Source organism: Xenopus laevis, chromosome 3S (assembly GCF_017654675.1).
Source record: "Xenopus laevis strain J_2021 chromosome 3S, Xenopus_laevis_v10.1, whole genome shotgun sequence".
Taxonomy (NCBI): Eukaryota; Metazoa; Chordata; class Amphibia; order Anura; family Pipidae; genus Xenopus; species Xenopus laevis.
Window position 1 is genome coordinate 48,951,590 of NC_054376.1, and position 22,799 is coordinate 48,974,388.

A 22,799-nucleotide genomic window follows, 5' to 3' on the forward strand; every position below is an offset into this window, starting at 1 on the left:
AGCATCCTCATCCTTCTCTCAGTATCTCACCCTTTTCTCAGTATCCTCACCTCTTTTCTTAGTGTCCTCACCCTTATCAGCATCCTTATCCTTCTCTCAGTATCCTCATCCTTCATCTCTTCTCTTATCATTCTTAACTCTTCTCTCAGTATCCTCATTCTTCTCTCAGCATCCAAATCCTTCCCTCAGTATCCTGACCTCTTCTCTCAGTATCCTCAGTCTTCCCTCGATATTCTCACCCCTTCTCTAAGTATCCTTACATCTTTGCCTCTTCTCTTAGTATCCTCATTGCTTCTCTCAGTATCCTCAAAGCTTCTCTCTGTATCCTCACATCTTCTCCCAGTAACCTTACTTGTTCTCTCAGTATCCTCTCAGTATCCATGTCCTTTTCTCAGTATCCTCACTGTTCTGTCAGCATCCTCACCTCTTCTCTCAGTAGTCTAACCTCATTACTCCATCCCTCAGTATCCTCATTCTTCTCTCAGTATCCTCTTCTCAAGTATCCTTTTCTCTCAGTATCATTACCTCCTCTCTCTTAGTAATCTTGTGCCTTCTTTCACTATCATCATCCTTCTCTGAGTATCCTCACCTCATGTCCCAGTAACCCTTCTCTTAGTATGCAAACTTCATCAGTTCAGATAACTTTAGTTAAACATTAAACACCCAGTGGCTTCCTGTATGGATGCCTCCCTCCCATAACTGTGTCTCTAACCTCCTGCATCGAAGGTAGAAACATGTGGGAAATAAGTTCTCCTGGCTGCTGTTATGATTTCTCTCTGTGTCCTTCTGTTTAAAATACATATTAAGTGAGACGATTGCAACCTGCCCATATGCGCTGCACACATGCAGTAACCCCTAGTAACCCCTGCTATTTTTCTGATCCAGACCCATACCCAGCAAATACACTGCAGATGGCATCGTCTGGGAGGTACCAATAGGAGAAAAGAAAAGATTCATTTTTAAGAATGTTTATCATGGTCCAGACACTGTAGTGGAGTTTGCCTAGTCCTGCAGCCTACCCCACCCCACATAGTTAGGGTTTACTTACAAACCCTCCCCCTGAACTTTAGTTATACCCTCTCATAACAACTATACTGTCACTAACAATCTGCATAACATGTGTACCGATGGGTGCAGAGCAATACTATACTTAAGGCTAACTTCAGTCCAGGTAGTAACTGTGCAAAATTCTAGTACTTATTACTTTTGTGCCTGATTTTACAGATACTAATCCTCCCAGTGTCCTATACTCTCAGTGATTCTCACTCATGCCAAGATTTGTCCTAAAATACCCAAGCTGACCCACAAGGCATCTAAGCTATTGGCTCACAGCAGATACTTTACAAAGGACCATATACAGCATGGCTACATTAATATTGTTCTGCTTGTTTGGGCCAAAATTTCAAATGATCAGGATAATAAGTGAAAAGGAGCTGCATCCATTGGTCAGGATCATTGGGCCGTTTTACACTTAGTGGAAATCGTTGTCAGTGAGATAATATCTCATCATTCACAAAACATTTTGGTAATAATATTGCTTGATGTGGTGTAACATTAATAATTAGCTTTATTACCACTAAAGCTATAGAACTGTGTGTTTTATGTAATAACTCAAAATAATACAGAATTATAAGATCAGGCATTATAAATGCAAAAAATAGATTTTGTAGCATCCTACAAAATCTCGTGCTGTTGTGCAGCGTTGGGTGGCATTGCGTGGTATTGCATGGAGGATCAGAAAAAATCTGACCCACAAAATCTGATGAAAATAACTCATGTAGTTTTAGCCTAATAGCTAGGCCAGTTTCACAAGGACACATGGATACTCACCTGCTATGTTATCTTTTTTCTAATTATTGAGTATCTCTTGCACTAGTAACTTTTTGGCCCACACTTGTACATCCAATACCCTGTACTCACGAAAAGCAGCTTTAGAAACTTTATGTGCATTTATACATTGTTACTTGTGTAATTTTGTATTTTGCAATCTGCCTCGTGACAAAAATAAATTGTATCTCTTATTGAGTAGCATTCATGGTAAAAATTAGACAATTTTTTTGTATCATTTGTGGGTGTTCTTTTGGGACATCCCATAATGTGATATTCTAAGGTAGTTGTGGGTTCTTTGCCATTTTTTTCTATTTTGAAATAAAGAAAGAAATAAAGAGTTGCAGTGTAACCTCAGAATGAGCCTGTTTGCTTTTCATCCATGGGCTGCTAAATGTGTGTACCTTCTGATCACCAGACCTTTGATGGAGTGTTTGCAAAAAGCTTTTGTATTGTACGGAGGTGCCGTTCTTCACACACATATATTACACAGATAAGCATGCATATATAAATGCAGAAACCAGCTGCTCGATCCAGCCTCACAATGACTAATTCTGTATGTACAAAGCAGTGATAGAGGACAGGGTGATTGGACTCCCCAAACAGTCAGAGTGTAGGGGCAGCAGGTGACTGGATGGCTTCATATGTGACTGCAGCTTCTGTGTTCCAGTGGAAGTGCTTTTCTGCTCCAGCCATCTTTGTATTGTTACCTAAATACAGTAACCAAGGAGGAAATTAGCATCCAGCTATATGCCAGAGGGAGGAAGGATGATTCCTTAAATCTGTATATGTGGCATTGTGATGTGCTTCATTATGCCGATTGTTATGGGAGCTCTCTCTGTAGAGTTGGATGCAGAATCAGCAATACACATCACATGCTAAACTGCATCTTCCCCTGCAAAAGCACCCCGTCTCCATTGCCTCTGCATTAGTCTTAGTATTTCACTAAATCCTCTCCTGCTAAAAAATGCTTGATGTTAGCTTTGGCAAACACTGTGATCTCCCTGCCTCCCTCCCTTCCCTTGTCTCATATGTTTTTATTTTACATCAACAGAGGTAAAGGAATTTTGCAGTAATTGAAATCATTTTTATCCAGGTACCTTAATAATGGATTTTAGGATTTCTGGGTGTGGAAATAATAATTTCCAAATAGGCTTCTAAATTTGCCCTTATAAGGTTAAACAGAATCAGTATCACAAAACATTGCATGTGTATACAATATTTATATATGTGTGTGTTTTTACATGTATGAATATGCAGAGCAAATATATATATTTGCATGGAAAGTGGGTGCTTGGTCAAATATACATATATAATTGTTCAAGAGGGGCCAGCACTCCATATTTTTAAATCACCAAGTGTTTAATATAGCATCACTGTGCATCCAACGTTTCGGCCCCCACTGGAGCATTTATCTTTTTATATCCTTGATAAAGGACCCAGTGGGGGTTGAAACAGTGATGCTATATTAAACACTTGGTGATTTAAAAATACGGAGCGCTGGTCCCTCTTGAACAATTATATATATCAGCCCACATCCCCCCCTTGTGTGGCACCCCACATGAAAGTCTGCCTGTTAAGACTGCTTACCTTGTGCAAGCTTTAAAATATATAATATTAACTGGCCCCTACATTTTTTACACCTCAAATTCCGACATTGGGATCCTGAATTGTTCACACATGTAATCCCCCTGCTTTGTTGACACCTGTGACACCTCTATTGTTGACATCCTAAAGCCTCACACACTTGAAAAAGGGCCCTTGCTGCCCGAAACATGTGGTGTGGACACACAATATTCTGCTGTTTGCCCTTGATTTCCATATCCTATGATTACATCCTAAAGCCTGTACTGTTCACACCTCAGACTCAGACTGAAAGTGTCCACATTGTTCACCTCTTCACATGTCAGCAAACTACTGGAGGGGCACCAGCATTGTGTCACTGTATGTAGCACAGTATGAGCTGTCCATTTTAGAGTCCTGATAGGTTTCCCTGTCTCCTGCTCTATTCTGCCTTCTTTATGCTCCCTATGTGTGCCATACTCTGCCTTCCCTTTGCTCCCTGCCTTCCCTATGCTCCCTGTGTCTACCATACTCTGCCTGCCCTTTGCACCCTGTGTGTGCCATACTCTGCCTTCCCTATGCTCCCTGCTCTGCCTGCCCTATGCTCCCTGTGTGTGCCATACTCTGCCTTCCCTATGCTCCCTGTGTGCCATACTCTGCCTGCCCTATGCTCCCTGTGTCTGCCATACTCTGCCTGCCCTATGCACTCTGTGTGCCATACTCTGCCTTCCCTATGCTCCCTATGTGTGTCATTCTCTGCCAGCCCTATGCTCCCTGTGTGCCATACTCTGCCTGCCCTATGCTTCCTGTGTCTGCCATATTCTGCCTGTCCTATACTCCCTGTGTGTGCCATACTCGGCCTGTCCTATGCTCCCTGTGTGTGCCATACTTTGCCTTCCATATGCTCCCTGTGTGTGTCATACTCTGCCTGCCCTGCTCTGTAACCTGTGGGACGTGAGCCTTGTAGGGGTTTGTTCATATTTGGAAATTGTTGTTAGGGCCCCTAAGGTGTTTAATCATGTGCTGGGGGTACTGCATTATCCACAGGGAGGAGGTGGCATATGGATTTAAGGGTAGGTATATTTATGGGTATAACTTTCATTTTTCACATATGAGTGATGAGTAATATCCCTGCAGTGAGCTCTACCCATTCGGATTTTTTGGTGCGTTACCACCATTAATGTGGACAGTGTTTTAAAAGTTCTTGAAATATATTGGCATGGAATTCCTCTGTGACTTATAATATTCCTATATTTTACAATGGGGGATACATTATATACTATATATATATGTGTGTGTGTCTGTGTACATGTTGGACCAAAATGTTGAATAAACTTTCCTTTTTTGCATAATATACAAACCCTGAGAGCACCAGTCTTTACCTTTTCCAGCAGAGTTTTACTGCCTGGGTGCTTTCATATATAGTGCAGATAGTCGTGTTCCAAGGAATGACGCACTCCAGGACTTCATAATGAGATCAAGCAAAGTGAAGTTTATTTGTCAACGTTTTGGTCCAGTCTGGACCTTTCTCAAGACATATATATATATATATATATATATATATATATATATATATATATATATATATATATATATATATATATAGCCAACCTGAAAAAAACCTCACTCACAGGACTTGTAATTGTGCAAACAAAAAGGTGTTTTTTATTCCGACGTTTCGGCTCTTAAACTCGAGCCTTTCTCATGGAGTGAACAACAAACATATAACAGTCCTATTTAAACACAAAGTGGCGCCAAACAAGGCTTGTGAAGTCATTGGACCATGAATACATCTATCAGTGTGGGTGCCTATACAGTTCTTGCATCAACCATTGGCTTTAGAGTAAATACAGTGTATGTCTTGTGCGAGAAACAAGCACATAAGGATGCGCTAAATGGTGCCTGTGTCCAGTGAAATCTGTGTGTTGATATGTGAATACCCCGTGCAGATATTTGTATAGAGAACACACGCAACTTACCCTGAGGACAGACGATCAGCAGATAGATGGTGCGCTCTGACTGTTGCCCTAACTGCAGTAGGCACAGACCACAACTAATGCCGGTAAACCCTTTTATGGATCGCAGCAGAGATTTACTGGGCGCATAATCACTATCGGCCTTCTCAGACCCCCGTGTCCGTTTAGAAACGTCAGCTTCTCATCCGTGTCAGTCATGTCGTGAACCACACACCCTGTTCACATCCATTGCGCTTTGTGGTGTTTCACCTCCCATCTGGTAGATATAGGCTTTTAGCAGTGGAGTTGGGTAGTGGGGTAGTTATGCATATTCACAATTCCATGACCAGAGCTTGACATACGGAAGAGTCTCTACTGTTCCCATTAACCAGTATCTCGTATTGGAATTCATTTGGGTATCCAGCTGATTGATGCGCCATTTCTGCATAGGGCCTACCTTCAAATACTGCTGTGCGTCCCGTCCCTCAGGGTATCTAGACCATGATCATAAGCAAATGACCACACACATAGCCTGTGTGAGATGTAGTCCTAAAGATAAAAACAAAACAATCATGTGTTATCAGCCAAAATGATACAAGACATCAGTATATCAATTATGAGCTTGCTACAATAAACATTGATACTATATAATGACACACCTTTCACTTAACTGTTACAAAATTATCACAATATCACTACAACATCATTGTAACTGTGTCCAAGTAATTGGGTATAATATATTCAGTCCCTATACTATTATTCAATCACTGTACATATTATCAGTACAGCAACATGTTTGAAACATATATAAGCATTAGTTTTACTGGGGCCTGTTAGTCTCCATAAAATGGAGACATGGGTAAGGTTTCATTTAACCCCTTTGGAGCCAAAGTGTCCAATGTGAAAATCTCTTTTTAATAATAGAAGGTCCCTGTCACCCCCTCTTTAAGGGGCTGGTACATGATCTTTTATCAAATGTCCGAACTGAGGAAGGGTATGCTTCATTTTCAGCCAATGCCTAGGAACCAGTTGTTCGGCTTTCCCTGTTGCCAAAGCACTCCTAATCGCACTGTGGTGATTGTTCATTTGCTCCCGGTAAGTGGTGGAGGCCTTACCTATATAGTGTAGTCTGCATGGGCACCACGCCATGTATACAACATGGTCAGAAGTACACATAACCCTATGGTGAATCTTGTATTTTACTCCGGTCCTCGGGTGTGTAAAAAAGGTACCTCGCGACATGCCGCCACATGTAAGACAATTGGCACACTTGTAGCATCCGGGTTTCAAAGGTCTATCGAGCCAAGTGATGCCCTTTTTGGAGTCCTTTGTCAAGTCTTTGACCACTAATAGGTCACTCAAATTGCGTCCTCTTCTATACGCTACAAGCTGTGCTTTGTTTCAAAAAAAGGGTAGGTTGGCATCAGTGTTGACGATTTCCCACCGATCCTTTATTGCTCTCTTAACCTGTGAACTTGCATCAGTCCATTCTGTCACAAAAATAGAGTCCAACTTCTCCTTGGGTGATGCAGCTTGTTCCTGTAGTAAGTTGTCCTGAGTGTGGAGACATGCTCTTTCCAGCTGTTCATTTATGAGAGTATCAGAATAGCCCCTGGAGACGAATTGCCTTGCCAGCGTAGTGAGTTGTAGTTCTGCAGTATCTCGGTTGGAGTTATTCCTGATAACTCTCAAAAATTGCGAGTAGAGAACCCAACGGGACATATGATGAGACTGTGCTTGTATGATACTATTCATATCTGTTGCCTTCATATATAATGTGGTACCCACTGTGTTGTCCTGTACAAAAATACTCACATCCAGATAGTCTATCTTTTGTCTGTCATACGTCATAGTCAGCCTAATGGGAGAATTTAGACTTTCTAGCGTCCTAAGGAACTCTATGAGTTCATCCTCTAAGTCTATACCATCCCAAACTAGCAGCAGATCGTCAATGTACCATTTGTAAAAAATAATTTTTTCTCTACCCAAGGGGAGCAAGTGTTGTATTTCATATTCTTGCATAAACAGATTAGCAAACGAAGGGGCTACATTTGAGCCCATTGCTGTCCCTGATATTTGTAGGTAAAAGGCATCATTGAAAGAGAAGTAATTGTGAGAGAGTATCAGGTCAAGTAAAGATATCAAAACTTCAATTGGTGGAGGTCCTTGATGGGACCCTCTCAGTGTGTCTCTACAGGCCGCGATACCCCTGTCGTGGAATGACCGTGTACAGGCTCGATACGTCCATTGTCACCAATAGTCACCCTGATGGAATGCCCACCCCTTTCAACAGAGATAACAAGTATGTAGTATCTTTTACATAGGAACCCATGTTTTGTACCAGGGGTTGCAAAAAGGAATCGAAGTACTGAGCTGCTGGTTGAAATAATGACCCTATTGCTGATATTATCGGTCGGCCTGGGGGTGATGACAAAGACTTGTGAATCTTGGGCACAGTGTATATAAATGGAGTTTTCAGATAGTCAATCATTAGAAATTGGCTTGTGGTTGCATCAATCCACCCTGCCGATAGGGCAGCTTTGACCAAAGAGTCTAATGCGTTCTTGTAAGCAGTAGTAGGGTCCCCTCTCAGTGTAATATAAGTCTTGGTATCAGCCAATTGTTCGCTTAATTCCTTCATATAGTATGCCTTGTCCAATAGGACGATAGCGCCCCCTTTATCCACTCGTCTGATATGGCGTGAGCGGCACCCGACTGACACAGATGAGAAGGCAGAGCCCAGTAAATCTCTGCTGCGATCCTGTTGCTGTTTTTTCAGGTTGGCTACGTTTCTATAACCAGCACCCAGGCGGTTGCCGTTTTATGAGTGCTCCGGCTTCAATAAATATATATATATATTTCCAGTCCTACCTGGTGCACTCAAAAGCAAAACAACAGCTTCCTGGGTGCTGATACAAATTATCAACGTCACTGCCCGAGTGATGGTGCTGAAACGTTGAAATAAACATAATCTTTATTTTTTCACTATAAAGTCCTTGGATTGAGGTTTTTTGCTATTTATATATATATATGCCTGGGTGCTGTCATATATAGTGCAGATAATCATGTTCCAAGGAATGACGCACTCCAGGACTTCATAATGACATCAAGCAAAGTGAAGTTTATTTGTCAACGTTTCGGTCCAGTCTGGACCTTTCTCAAAACAGGTCCTGTCTTGAGAAATATATATATATATATATATGAAACAAGGGAAAGTTGTGCTCACCACTAGTTTTTAAAAGCATTAGGCAGGGGTGCAATGAGGCTGTGATCACAAAATACATATTGACAAATACAAGACTCCTCTGCACTCAACCCATTATCAATATATTTAAGACAGAGACATTTTGTGCGTACTGCTACTAAAAATGCCTTACCCTTTAAACAACACAGGGATTGTTTGTCCATATATTGCAATATATATAAGACAAAGTCACCCCATATCTGGCCAGTCCTATGCTCAATTCTCATCTGATTCATCAAGAAAAGGGACTAAGTTTTACCTGCAACTTACTTGCTGCTTTCAAAGTAAAACTCCCAAACTTGGCTGCCCTTTTATTTAGACACCAGTGGGATCACCTGACTATAGTTGACTACATATATATATTTATTTATATATACAAATACAAGAGGACCTCTGCACTCACCCATTATCAAGATATTTAGGACATTGAAACATTTAGAAAAAATGCCTTATCCTTTAAAAAAAACAGGGAATGTTTGTCCATATATTGCAATATATCTAAGCTGGCCAACTATGTTGAAGTATCCTTTTTTGTTTAAAGGGTAAGGCATTTTTTAGTAGCTTATGGCACAAAATGTCTCAATGTCCTTCATATATTGATAATGGGTTAAGTGCAGAGGACCTCTTGTATTTGTCTATATGTGGTCTCATTGCACCCCCGCTTCATGTTTTTATATTATATATATATATAATTTATGAATCTTATTTGAATACTTTTATCTATTCATTGGATGTGTTTAATACTTTTTGTGCTACATACGTCTAATGAACAATCAATGCACACTTTGTGTTTAGCACCGCAGTGCCTTGTAAACATATTTAAACACATTTTATTTTAAACAGATTGATGAACTTCCGGAGGGAGCTGTGAAACCACCAGCAAACAAGTTCCCAATTTTCTTCTTTGGCACCCATGAAACGTAAGTATTGTTTGTGTCATTTTTAGTTATACTTGTTTTTATACTAAATATAATCATTGACATTATGGCTATAACTGCAGTTCATCTCTGCTTTTTAATGTACCTTTAAAAGTAAATTCAACAGTTTGCTTTTCTTTGTTCTACTAATCACTGGTTGGTTGTTATGTGCTGCTTTGTAGGTAACAAGGATACCTAGGATACAAGGTCAGACTGGGGGGCTGCTGTCTCAGTGCCCCCCTCCGGGCCCCCTGCCACAACCCACATTTAACCACCCCCCCACACACACACACACACCAAACATGCGTGTACTGAGTTTTTGCATTGACCGGCCTAGAGAAGGGAGGTCAGCGCCAGGAAGAGGATTTGTGCAGGGAGCGGCCCAAGAGATCCAGGGCCCGTCAGGTTTTTTCCCGGTGTCCCGCCATCCCAATCTAACCCTGGGTGAATCTTTGCCCTGTGATGATAAATGAACCAACTTTGTTTCATGACAAAACTTGTGCAGTGTAATGCTGCATACTGCGGACAGTCCAAATATTTTAATGTATTCCAAGGCTGTCTGTTTTGTTTCACCCTTGATCACAGGGCTTTGCCTGCTAATAGGTGATTCTCAAAAGGCACGCTTCATGGTCTAAGACAGGGCTCTCCAACTGGCCGGATGCAACCCCCCCCTTGTGTGGCCCCCCATATAAGTCTGCCTGCTGCGATTCCATATCTTGTGTAAGCTTTAAAGGAGAACTAAAGCCTAACCCTATGCTCCCTGTGTGTGCCATACTCTGCCAGCCCTTCTCTGTACCCTATGGGATGTGAGTCTGGTAGGTTTGTTAGCATTCGGATATTGTTGTTAGGGGCCCCTAAGATGTTAAATCGGCGTACAACCATGCAGGCCAGAAAAATACCGGCCCTCAGTTCAATAGAAGTTGGACAGCAGTGGTTTTTATTGCAGCCTTATGCCTATGGGTACATTTTAATGAAGGCTTGGGGGAGGCTAAGCCTCCACCAAACCAGCAGGGTAAACTTCTACAATGTTCAATAGAAAGCAGTGACTTGGTTTCACCTGCAGTTCATAGAGTCTGACACAGGCTGTGAGATCAGCTGACCTGCAGAGCTGATCTTTCTGGAATAAGCACTTTATGCTTCTCTTGTTTAGCCACCGCAGCACCTACAGGACTATAGTGAGTGAAAGAGAGAGCCCAAGTAGTTATAGATATATTTATTCCACAAAACAGGCAGGATCCAGCAACTTTGTATGGAAGAAGCACACCTACCGGCAAATGCCTTTTTATCATTGCAGCAAGAATAGTGACTTTCGGGGAATGCCCCCTTCCTCAGGTGCAAAGCTTGTGCCACATTATTTGTTGTAATTAACAGATTAAAAGGCATTTGCTGGTAGGTGTTTCTTCCATACAAAGTTGCTGTCACAATTACACACTAATCTTGTAGCCTGTATTTTCTGTCATGGTATTATTCACTACTAATATAAAAGGTTATTTACATCTGTAATGCCTTAAACTGTAGATTTGTATTGTAAATTGATCTGATAAATGCAAGAATCTCATGGTAACGTCTATCTAATTTTTTTTCAGTGCATTTTTGGGTCCTAAGGATCTTTTCCCTTACAAGGAATATAAAGAAAAGTTTGGGAAGTCAAACAAGAGAAAAGGATTTAATGAAGGTTTATGGGAAATAGAAAATAATCCTGGTGTGAAATTTACAGGATATCAGGTAAAAAGACAAGAGGGAGGTTAGTAAAAGTCACAAATGTAAGATTTGAATTGTATTTTGTATAGCTAAGCAGCTTTCTGGACAGGTTGCTGAACAAGTTAATTTAGTACCCACCCAATCATAGTTGATACGAGTTTTTGGATTCCCTGGTACCATGTATGAGCTTAAACTTTCAGGCATTGCCCCCCTCTCCTCCCCTCTCCCTCCCCACGATGTGCATTAGTTATTAAAAAAAAATCGGACCCTTAAATGCAGAGAAGCGCAGTGGCATGAGAAGTAGGGATGCACCGAATCCAGGATTCCGCCGGGATTTGGCCTTTTTCAGCAGGATTAGGCCGAATCCTTGTGTCTGGCTGACCTGAATCCTAATCTGCATATGTAAATTAGGGGCAGGGAGGGAAAGCACGTGATTTTTCATCACAAAACAAAGAAGTGAAAAAAATGTTCACACTTTTTCCTTTCCCGCCCTTAATTTGCATATGCAAATTAGGATTTGGTTTCACTTCAGTATTCAGCCGAATCTTTCACAAAGGATTCGGGATTCGGCCGAATTCCAAATAGGGGATTTGGTGCATCCCTAATGAGAAGTTAGACCAAGTCAGGAATCTTGTGGAAACCCAAAGACAATACAAAGAGCCGGAAGATGGTGACCGGGAGCTCCACTGAGCTTCTCTGAATTTAAGGGTCAGATTTTTTTAAAAGGTTTTTTTAACTAATGCACATCGCGGATAGGGGAGGGGGCAATGCCTGAAAGTTTGGGGGGTTAGTTCTCCTTTAAAGGGGTGGTTCACCTTTACCTTAACTTTTAGAATGTTATTCTAAGCAATATTTCATTCAATTGGCCTTCATTTTTCTTGCTTATAGTTTTTGAATTATTTGCCTGATTCTTTTCAGCTTTTCATCTAAAATAACAGATCCTCAGTAAGGCTACAAAATGTTTTGTTATTGCTACTTTTTATTACTCATGTTTCAAGTCAGGCCCTATCCCATTCATATTCCTGTCTTTCGTTCAAATCAATGAATGGTTGTTAGGGTAATTTGGAACCTAGCCACTAGATTGCTGACATTGCAAACTGGAGAGCTGCTGAATAAAAAGCTCAAATAATAAAAAACGAGACCCAATTGCAAATTGTATCAGAATATCACTCTCTACATCATACAGAAAGTTAATTTAAAGATGAACAACCCCTTTAAAGGACAAGAAATCCCATTTCACTGAGGGGTGCCAAGATGTAAGGGAAACCCCATAGTGAATCAAAACACTATATTTTTACCCAAAGCCTGTGCTCCTTTTAGGAAAAATGCACTGTCCCGGGGGAAAAAAACAAACACATCTCCACACTGTAATCTTACTTATTTTTCCCAGGCATCCCTTCTCAGACTAAAGGTGGCCATAGATATAACAATTATGATCTTTCCTGTGACGATCATTCATTGATTAGAGCTGAATCATCAGATATACAGGTAGAATTCTACCTGTAACTGGTGATTTAGCACTAACAGATGCCAATTTTTTTTCATAGGCCCCCAATCAAAATTTTCCAGCCAGCCTGATTGACAACCAAGTCTTCTGCTGATATCGGTCAGCTATTATTGGTGCGTCTTTGGCCACCTTTAGACTTGTACATGTGCAGTACAGCACAGGTATAGGACCTGCTATCCAGAATGCTCGGGACGTGGGGGTTTTCTGGATAACAGATCTTTTTGTTATTTGGATCTTAAGTCTATTAGAAAATCATGTAAACATTAAATAAACCCAATAGACTGGTTTTGCTTCCAATAAGGATTAATTATAACTTGCTCATAGCAGCTTATCAGCTCCTTACATTCATTTAAACTCATTTATACTCATAGTAGACTTATCAAAACAAACTGCTAATTGGTTGCTGTTGGTAAATGCAGCAGCGCAATTTACCAGCTACTTCACTAAATTGGTCCAAGGATCTTACACCAAATTAACAATAGTATTTTAAAGTATTTTATTGTAAGAATGATTTATTACCATTAAAAACAGTTGTGCAGGACAGAATTTACCTTCATAAACAGGTATCAGAACACAATAGAGGTATGGGACCTGTTATCCAGAATCCTCGGGACCTGGGTTTTCTGGATAAGAGATATTTCACTAATTTGGATCGCCATACCTTAACTCCACTTAAAATGATGTAAATATTAAAAAACCCAATAGGCTGGTTTGCCTCCAATAAGGATTCATTATATGTTAGTTTGGATCAAGTACAATGTACCGTATATACTCGAGTATAAACCGACCCGAGTATAAGCCGAGGTACCTAATTTTACTTACGAAAACTGGGGAAACTTATTGACTCGAGTATAAGCCTAGACACAACTAACACAGTTAGACAAGCAGGATCCTTTTGTTTATTTGTATTTGTAGATAGATATATTTAATAATAATATTAGTTAAACCTTTGCGTTTTAAAAAACCAATATGGGATTGCAGCCGTTCTCCATGGCTTGGTAACATTAATACCATTCTGTAGTTTCATAAAAGAAAAAATGTTAAAATGATATCCCCTTTGTTTAGTCTTTTAATTTAAAAAGTGCCAAGGTATTTTACTGCTTTGTATGACTGGGAACTGGCAAACAAATCAATATTAAAGTGTATTCTGGTCATTCTCACGTGAGTTCCAGTATAAACATTGTGATTTTATGTTTTGAAAATTAGAATTATTAAAAATCACAGACAAAGTAGACAAGTAGCACCTGCAATATTTTACAATTTTAGCACTGTAGCTGCATCAGTTTTTGTGTGCAAATAAGTGGCAAAATAACGTGGTGAGAACAAACAGCGCAATGGTGGGAGCAGCAGCGTGATCAGTGGGGAATCTACATCAAAACCCACATGAACTGTAACGTCAGCGTGTGCTACTGAGTCCCATGCCCCTGCACCTCGGTTGGGGCACGCAACCCATCCATGGGGCCCCCGATCCTGAGGAGCCAACGGGGAACACCCCCCTCCCAGCCAGAAACAATGATGCTTACCCGCGGCGCAGGAAGAGCAGCAGTGCGCAACTTTGCGCAAGGAGTGTGGAACGATAGCGATACCGGCTGAAGTGCGGGTGGCGCGCACGCTGACGTTACAGATCATGTGGGTTGTGATGTAGATTCACCACAGATCGCGCTGCTGCTCCCACCTTTGCGCTGTTTGTTTGTGCTGCTGTGAGTCTGCTGCGAACCTTCCCAGCGTTTCCCTGCAGGTAAGAAACTTCCCACAGAGGAGGGGAAAGCTTGGTTGGAGCTTTGGCGGAATGTGCACTGCCACTGACCCGAGTATAAGCCGAGGTAGAATTTTTCAGCACATTTTTGGTGCTGAAAAACTCGGCTTATACTCGAGTATATACGGTACTCTTTTATTATTACAGAGAAAAAGGCAATCATTTTAAAAAATTTGGATTGATAAAATGTAGTCTATGGGAGATGGCCTTTCTGTAATTCAGAGCTCTCTGGATAACAGGTTTCCGAATAATGGATCCCATACCTGTACAATATTCTGATTTGCGAGCACAAGTCTGAGCTAGAGAAGCCTGCCAAGTAAATGCACTACTTTGTACCGGTAATGGTGAATTCTTTAGTTATAGGATATAGGAAAACTAGATCAAGCAAATTGTCAGTGGCTCTCAAAGGATATGGTAATTAAATGTTTAGCAAAATGAAAATGACCAGGGCCTGTTGAAATTCAGTCTCCGGTACTTAGCTTATTTAGTTTTAGCCAGGCTACTCTTTGCTTTTTAGTCTTTTATCTTCACTGCCTTACTTTTGCTTTTTAAATGCTTCAGATATTGTTTTTAGTCATTTTGATCAGCTATAGGGGTTCAATTTCAATTTATTTTTCAATGTCATCTCCTATGAATATTTTTAAGAAAAGCAAATGTAGCCCTCAGCTGCACAGATTTGTCATTCATGCACGATATTGGGGCAAGCCAGAGCAGGCAGCAGTCAGCCACAGCTATCCTTTTGTCCAGTTTACAGGCCTGTGTGGTCAGAGAAAGCCAAGATAATATTGAGTCTGCAATTATATATACTGCCTACTTGTTGTATTAAGGACATAATTACTTCAAACCTCACACTGTAGGACTTCATTACATTAAAATTCATAACAGACAATAGGTTCACACACAGGGAGTCCCAGGAAATATCACTAATATCAATAATGCACTATTCCAAATCAATCTTGAGCATGTATTTATAGGTTTCAGTTTTTTTCAATCCTCGTGTAGTACAATTTACTCCATTGTGAAGTGTCTTTATATACTCATATACAGTAGTTCTTATCCCTAGATATTTTGATGACAATACAGCTTTTATATTATAGGAGCATGAGCCACAGTACCATAAAAGGTTATCTATTTTCAGACCAAGCTGCTAGATTTGCTGATAAAATGATCAAAGAGTTCTACTTGCTGCTTGCCATGAACTAAAAAGAACATTTGAGGGCAAAAAATTAAGTGTGCTGTCAGAGGAATGCTGCCTGCTTGAGAAGGTTATATTTTTGTTTATGATATTAATTTTTGGTTTGGTGACCTGGCCATAGACGCAAAGTTCAGATCACTCAAATCCTCAAACCATCAGACTTCCCCATCTCCCGACCTGCCACTAACCTTCAGTTTAAATAAAGTAGTAAAAGAACAGATCAGCCGATGTTCTGCCTCTGACAGCAATTGTACGAAAGTTTATGTCCGACAATGCTGGTGACAGTCTCCCACTGAAAATCGTACGATCGGCAATACATGCAGAGATATTATCGGCAGCCGACAGAAATCTTTTAATCTGTCCAATCAACTGAACGACCGTTCTCCGTGGGATGAAAAATGTCGGGACTCTCCATACACGGTCCAAAAATCGTACGAATCGAGTATTCATATGATCGGATCTTTGCGTCTATGATCACCAACTCATAGTCTGCTGATTCCACATTAGTGTTTAGATGGATGGAGACCTAAACTAGGTATCTAAGATAATCTCTAACAGATATGTAAAGAAGTAAAGAAACAGAAGTGGCTGATAGGCTGGTATAGTTTTTCTTTCTGTTTTGAAGGCTATACAGCAGCAGAGCTCTTCGGAAACTGAGGGAGAAGGAGGCAATGCAGCAGATGGCAGCAGTGAAGAAGATGGAGACCGTGTTGATGAAGACGGAAAAGGCAAAAGAAAGAACGAGAAAGCAGGTTCTAAGCGGAAGAAGTCATATGCTTCAAAGGTTATCTAACTCTCCACAATATGTTTTTGGGTCAAGTGGATCATTAAAAGAAAAATACAGATTGGGCACACAATGGATTCTCAGAGAAACCTTCTAGCTTCTGACATTATGACATTATGCAGTAACAAGGGGGAGGGCAGTGACACTGAGGGGGAGATATCATTACACAAAGTTCCCTAAAATTTAAATGTTTATCCTGAGTTTAATATATGCCACACAAGATAGTTCAGATAGATCATACATAAAAATAGGGCATAAATATGTGACATATCTCTAACCCAGGATAATACTCCATCCTAGCCTGCTCATTTTCAAATGAATTGTAAAATTTCAGGTTTAAATGGGCACTACTTTGTGAAAGTTGATATTTTCAAATGTAGCCTTCTAGATACTGGAGTGCTTAATAATAACCAATACCCATATATAAAGTTACTGGTCAGTGTGTATGCCATAAAATACTGAAACTGCTTATTAAATAGTGGTGTATAATTGTATAATGCCAGCTCTTGTCTGCTTTCAATGCTTGCACATGTTGATCTTACAATGTCTTCTAATTTGGAGCTTTTACATAATTTTGTTACACATGGCACGTGTTGTGTCTTTAGTGCCAGTGGCCTTGACAGGGCCATTTATTTGTGGCCTAAGGTGACCCATCGCCCTTTCCAGCAAAGGAAGAGAACACACCCCTCTACTAAGCCTTCTTTCCATTTAGTAATTACAGACGAGCTTGACTGTAACAGTTTTGATGTTTTCAGTTTTAAAAAGTACAACTTTCTCCTTTTATGCAAAAATAGGAGTTGTATTTAGTGTCCTCTGTCCATAAAGCCATGCAAGAGGTTTCTTGCTCTTGTTTGTGTTGGAAGTAGATCCAAATCAGGATTGCCTGGAAATTCATTTTGTGAAGCAAGCATAAAAAAAGTTGAATGTTAAATAAACATGCAGTTATTTTCTCAAGAGTACAGTTTTCCTTGACAATGCCCCTTTCAACAAATGGCCACTTACTAGCAAACTTTTTGAAAGGGCAGGATATTTCACAGGGCTGTACAGAAAGCATAACCATATAAAGTTATACTTACTACTTACATACAGTTCAGGACACGAGGTGCTAAGGGCACGAAGGAAGTGAATAACAGATAACAATAGGTGCATAATGGGTAGCTTTGAAAGAAATGTGGAATTAAAGGAGAAGGAAAGACTAAAATCAAATAAGCTTTATCAGAAAGGTCTATATAAATACACCAGTAAACCCTCAGAATAATGCTGCTCTGAGTCCTCTGTCAAAAGAAACAAAGCATTTCTTTCCTTTTGTTGTGTACACATGGGCTTCTGTATCAGACTTCCTGTTTTCAACTTAAACCTCCAATAGAAAACATATATATCCTGAATTGTAGCAAGAGGCAATATAGGGAGTGACAGAGTGGGAATGCATCAAAATAGTGTGTAGCCAGGATTATTAGCTCTTGTAATATTTTGTTTATTTTATCTAGAAATCATCCAAGCTGTCTCGGAAATCTTCAGTAGACGATGGGGAAAAAGATAGTAAAGACGAAATGAATAAGAGTGGCTCGGAGGCAGGCGATGTGGACAACGATACAAGAAATGCTTCAGAAGTGCAGAAAAGCAGTGCGGGGGTACGAACGTAACTGTTCTGTTCTAAATGAAATTCTGGTCCATAATTTGAAAAATCAACAGACATACATGCAATATCTCCACACCAAATGGTTACAATATACTCACTGTTCTGATTGATCATCTCAGGACAAATGGCAGCAACCAACATTCCCTGAGCTGCTGGCTTACAGTTTACTATAGGAAAAGAGTAGTCAGCACATCGATTCTCAGTTTTCTTTGGAGATGGTGCACGTTCTACAATGGCCACTTTCCATTGGCAAACTATGTAGTAGAAGATTGAACAGCACCACCAACGCTTCAAATAGTTAAAAAGCCTTTATTTATGCTTTTGTGGGCATCACCGCAACGTTTCAGGCCATGCGGCCTTTTATCTAGCTTCATAAAAGGCCACGTGGCCTGAAACGTTGCGGTGATGCCCACAAAAGCATAAATAATGGCTTACAGTTTAATAAGCATGGGAATGGACTGACTTTGGCACACAAAACTGAGCAATGAGCAGGTAACTGTGGTAAAAGTGAATATTCAGATTTTTAATTCTCTATATGTGGTGTTCCGTAGGCAGTTGATTCCCATATATGTAATGTAAAGGGGCTACCAGCAGTTTAGAGGATTTTGATTGCAACAGTTTTCTTTTCAGAGGTCTCACTTATGGTATAAAACAGTACTGATTGGTGTATTGTCTAAAGCATTTAATATGACCAAAATAAGTTCAGATTGCAATTGAAGTTCATATTATGAAAGCTATTACAAATGGTATCCTGTTTGCATGTAGGTAACCGAAACCAAATGTATGCAAATATGTTCATCCTGTTGTATGATATGACTATGAACAGGAAAGGGAAAGTAAGAGTTTAAATATGACACAAATATCACATTTTCCTGTACAATTATTATATAGTAGAACCCCCATTTTACATTTTTCATGGGACCAGGAAAGAATTATTTAAAATCCGGGAAAATGTAAAATCAGGGAAATGTGTTAAAGTAACTTATTCTTCAAGTACTAAAAGGCTATAAGCACAGGAGTCTGTTTGCTTTGAGATATAATATTTACTGTGTTAATAACAAGGGTTAAGCATTGCAGCGTTAATGTTACACTATGGGGGACATGTACAAGACTCTCTGTCAGTCACATACACAACCTAAAGCAATAAGTGATTGGTGCAGGACTGTATAAGGGCAGACTAATTGGAATTTACCATTTACAGGGAAACAGTTTTTCGGTACATCAGAACAATGTAAAATCCGGGAAAATGAGGAAAATACACCCATTGAAATGCATTATAAATTGGTTCGGACCACAAATAAAAAATGTAAAAAGCTGGAATACTTAAAATCAGGGTACTTAAAATCGAGGTTTACTGAATTTCAATAGAGAATCTATCACTGTTAACAGAAAATTAAAGTAAAGTAGCTTATTCTTGGGTTTTCACGAAAATAAATAAATAGATAAGTGCATAGAGATTGCCTGGGTAAGCATAAAACGTGTTAGGCTCCATGAGGAGAATCGATATGTATTTTAATATGATAAAATGAACTTTTTTACAGCATGAATACAGTTAATTTTTCCTGATTTATAATGTGTTACCTCTGTTTGGTCACTAGAGGTCTCTGTCATGCTGGACTTTATATATCTTATAATAATATAGATTCTGTAGCCTATTTTCTTTTGAGACCTCCACCACACAGGCCAGAAAAATGCCGGTCCTCTGTACCACAGAAGTCGGACAGCACTGGCTTAGGGTATCCTATCTCAACAAGAAGGTAAGGATAGTTGTAGCCAGGCAGCCTGAGGCAGTAGCAACTTAGGAGTGGCTTAAACTGCAGACTTAGCTTTATAGAATCAAATCAACATTATATATATTTACATCTCCTTTACAAATGGAAAATACAGAAACAAAGCTATAGTGACCCTTCATCAACTTCCTGTTGACTAAATACAGCATATTACACTGTAACATACTTCAATGTTCCCATTTAAAGTACTTGTTTATGCCAAAAAATGACACCTGCTCTGGCACTGAGCATAAAACACATAAAGCTGGCCAAGCAGATCAGTGGCAGCTCAGGCTGGGTCTGGATTACTTATGGAGTCTGTGCAGAGCTGTCAGTAGAGGACCACATCCACAGCTCACGTGTTCCTTTTGTGACAGAATTTTACAGGTACCGCAGTCAATATCAGGTCGAGCCCCAACCAGATATCAATTGGGGTGTCTAAAATTTTAACTCCAAACACAAGCCAATAAGCTGCCATCCCAGTCAGAAGTGGCCAAGTCAGCAAGCGAATGTCAGTTTTAAACACTTGTAGGCCTATTGACAGTGTCGGACTGGGACACCAGGGGCCCACCCAAAAACCTTAGACCAGGGGCCCACCATAAAACCTTAGACCAAGGGCCCACTCTCAGTTCTAAAATTCTTAATCTCATCAATCAACCTCTATTCTCCTAGTATGTTTTCTTTACATACTGTAATCTATTATTCCATCTTTTTAGCCTCTTATTTTTCATAGAATAGGGAATGGCCATGAAATAGGCCAAAAGTTTAGCAGCATGAGGGCCCACTGACACCTGGGCCCACCTGGAGTTTTCCTGGTATCCCGATGGGCCAGTCCGACACTGCCTGTTGATTTACACATTTCTGCCTTGTTATGTTTGTTACCATTGCATTCTATGTAGTTCCAGATTCCAGAACAATGCTCTGTTTTCAAACCCTCTTTTTGTATTACATGTATGGGACCTGTTATCCAGAATGCTCGGGACCTGGGGTTTTTCCAGATCTTTCCGTAATTCGGATCTTCATACCTTAAATCTAGTAGAAAATCATGTAATCATTAATTAAACCCAATAGGCTTATTTTGACTCCAATAAGGATTAATTATATCTTAGTTTGATCAAGTACAAGGTACTGTTTTATTATTACAGAGAAAAAGGAAATCATTTTTTAAAATTTGTATTATTTGGGTAAAATGGAGTCTACGGGATACTGTAATTCAGAGCTTTCTGGATAATGGGTTTCTGGCTAACGGGTCCCATACCTGTACTGTAATGTTTATTATGTCGTATGAAAAGTTGTGCAATGTTTTAACTGGATAACTAATACAGCAAAGTATGTCTGGCTTCAAAAACTGTCCAGCTAAGAGCAACGTTTTTATATGGGTGTTCTGTGATTTTCCCACAGAATGTTTATGCAAGAGTTGGGGGCCGTAAGAAAAGCACAGATCCTAAAGAGAAATTATAACTCTTAGTGGCACACAGGCAAGATTTGGTGAGCATACAGCTACAAATGAATTATCATCATCAAATGAACTGTGAGACACTGTAGCAAAATGTCACGTTGTGTGTTTAAAGGCAACTAAAGCACTGAATAAAACTTATTTCACTCACACAATGATCACAAAAGGTAAGTTTGCGCGATTCTAATTCCAGGGACATAAGGCTACTTTCCTTAAATAATAATTATCCAGCGCTTTAGTTGCCTTTTACAGGAAATAAAAACTCCAGACTGAGCTGCGAATATTCTCTAGTGCCAGTAGACACTCATTTCAATTCCCTGAATGTTAGTGCTAACCCAAAGTGATTTCCAACCAACAATAATGTAAATAGCTGGTGGGAAAACATACAAGTTCCTTTGACTTCCCAAAGTCACCTCGCGAGAAAATATTTTTGGGGAGATTAATTGTGTGTGAGTGGCCTTACTGATCATGATGCAGCCAGAATGTTTTCATTCTATTTCTTTCTGCCATAAACCACATTTAAAAGTCCCATGTTTAAGCACTGCACTACTTTCTTCACAGCAGACACAGTATCATAATCCAGAAAAATATTAAAAGTCTATGCCCTACCCACCAGGCATATAAAACCAAAATGGACCTTACATTTATCTATAGAATTTATGCTGAAGTTAGAGTGAGGTTTAATCAATTAGCAGACATTATGCAACATACAGTTTGAGCATTTCTTTTTTTTGTTTACTACTAAATTATTATCTTCCATATGTTTGAGGATGTGGTACCAAAGTGATCCTTAGGGCCATGTTAATTGATTTCTGGAGGTTATCATAGGAGCCCCCACACCACAATCATAACATTCAACACCAAATACAGTGCCTGTATGCCTATGCAAATTAGGATTTGGATTTGGTTCGGCTTGGAAGAAGGCCGAATCCTGCTAAAAAAGCCAGAATCCTGGCCAAATCCCGAACCGAATCCTGGATTCGGTGCATCCCTAATTCAGACCAATGACCAATTCTTGTCTCTTATGAATTTCAAAGCACAGAAACTCAAATATGGCATGTTATAGTGAGAAATAAAACGAAATAAAGCTGTTTAAATTTTAATATTTTGTAGAGCTGCTTTTTGAGGCAATAACGTATTTTGGGGTGAGTATATGCAGGCACTGGGAGTTAGGGGGTGATTTTGGCTCATTCTTTTGGACATATATGCTCCAAGTTGTTGGGGTTAGTCACTCAACTTCCAATTCGTACTTGGGGGTAGCTTTGCTAAAGAGCGAATGATGGGGTTTTTTTTACGAAAATTCGCCATTATATATATATAATTCATATACCCACTAAATTACGACGTAAGTGTCTGTAAGTTAATGAAGTTTCTCTGGGAAGAAAGTAACGCTAGAGAAAATTCGCTAAGAAATGTTCGCTGCAACGAATCTTTGCTGACGAAAGTACGCCAGCGTTCTTTTGCTGAGACAAAAGTATGTATTTTG

General features: G+C 39.9%; 1 protein-coding gene across 1 annotated transcript in view; it reads left to right on the plus strand.

Annotated features, from left to right (window-relative positions):
- Positions 1-22,799, plus strand: part of LOC108712886 (hepatoma-derived growth factor-related protein 3) — a 28,866-nt gene that overhangs the window by 1,141 nt on the left and 4,926 nt on the right. The window contains exons 2-6 of the mRNA XM_018255385.2: positions 9,433-9,509; positions 11,093-11,231; positions 16,291-16,449; positions 17,937-18,080; positions 21,259-21,345. Coding sequence (XP_018110874.1) covers positions 9,433-9,509; positions 11,093-11,231; positions 16,291-16,449; positions 17,937-18,080; positions 21,259-21,318 — 579 coding nt within the window. The 3' untranslated portion in view covers positions 21,319-21,345. The remainder of the gene's footprint in view (positions 1-9,432; positions 9,510-11,092; positions 11,232-16,290; positions 16,450-17,936; positions 18,081-21,258; positions 21,346-22,799) is intronic.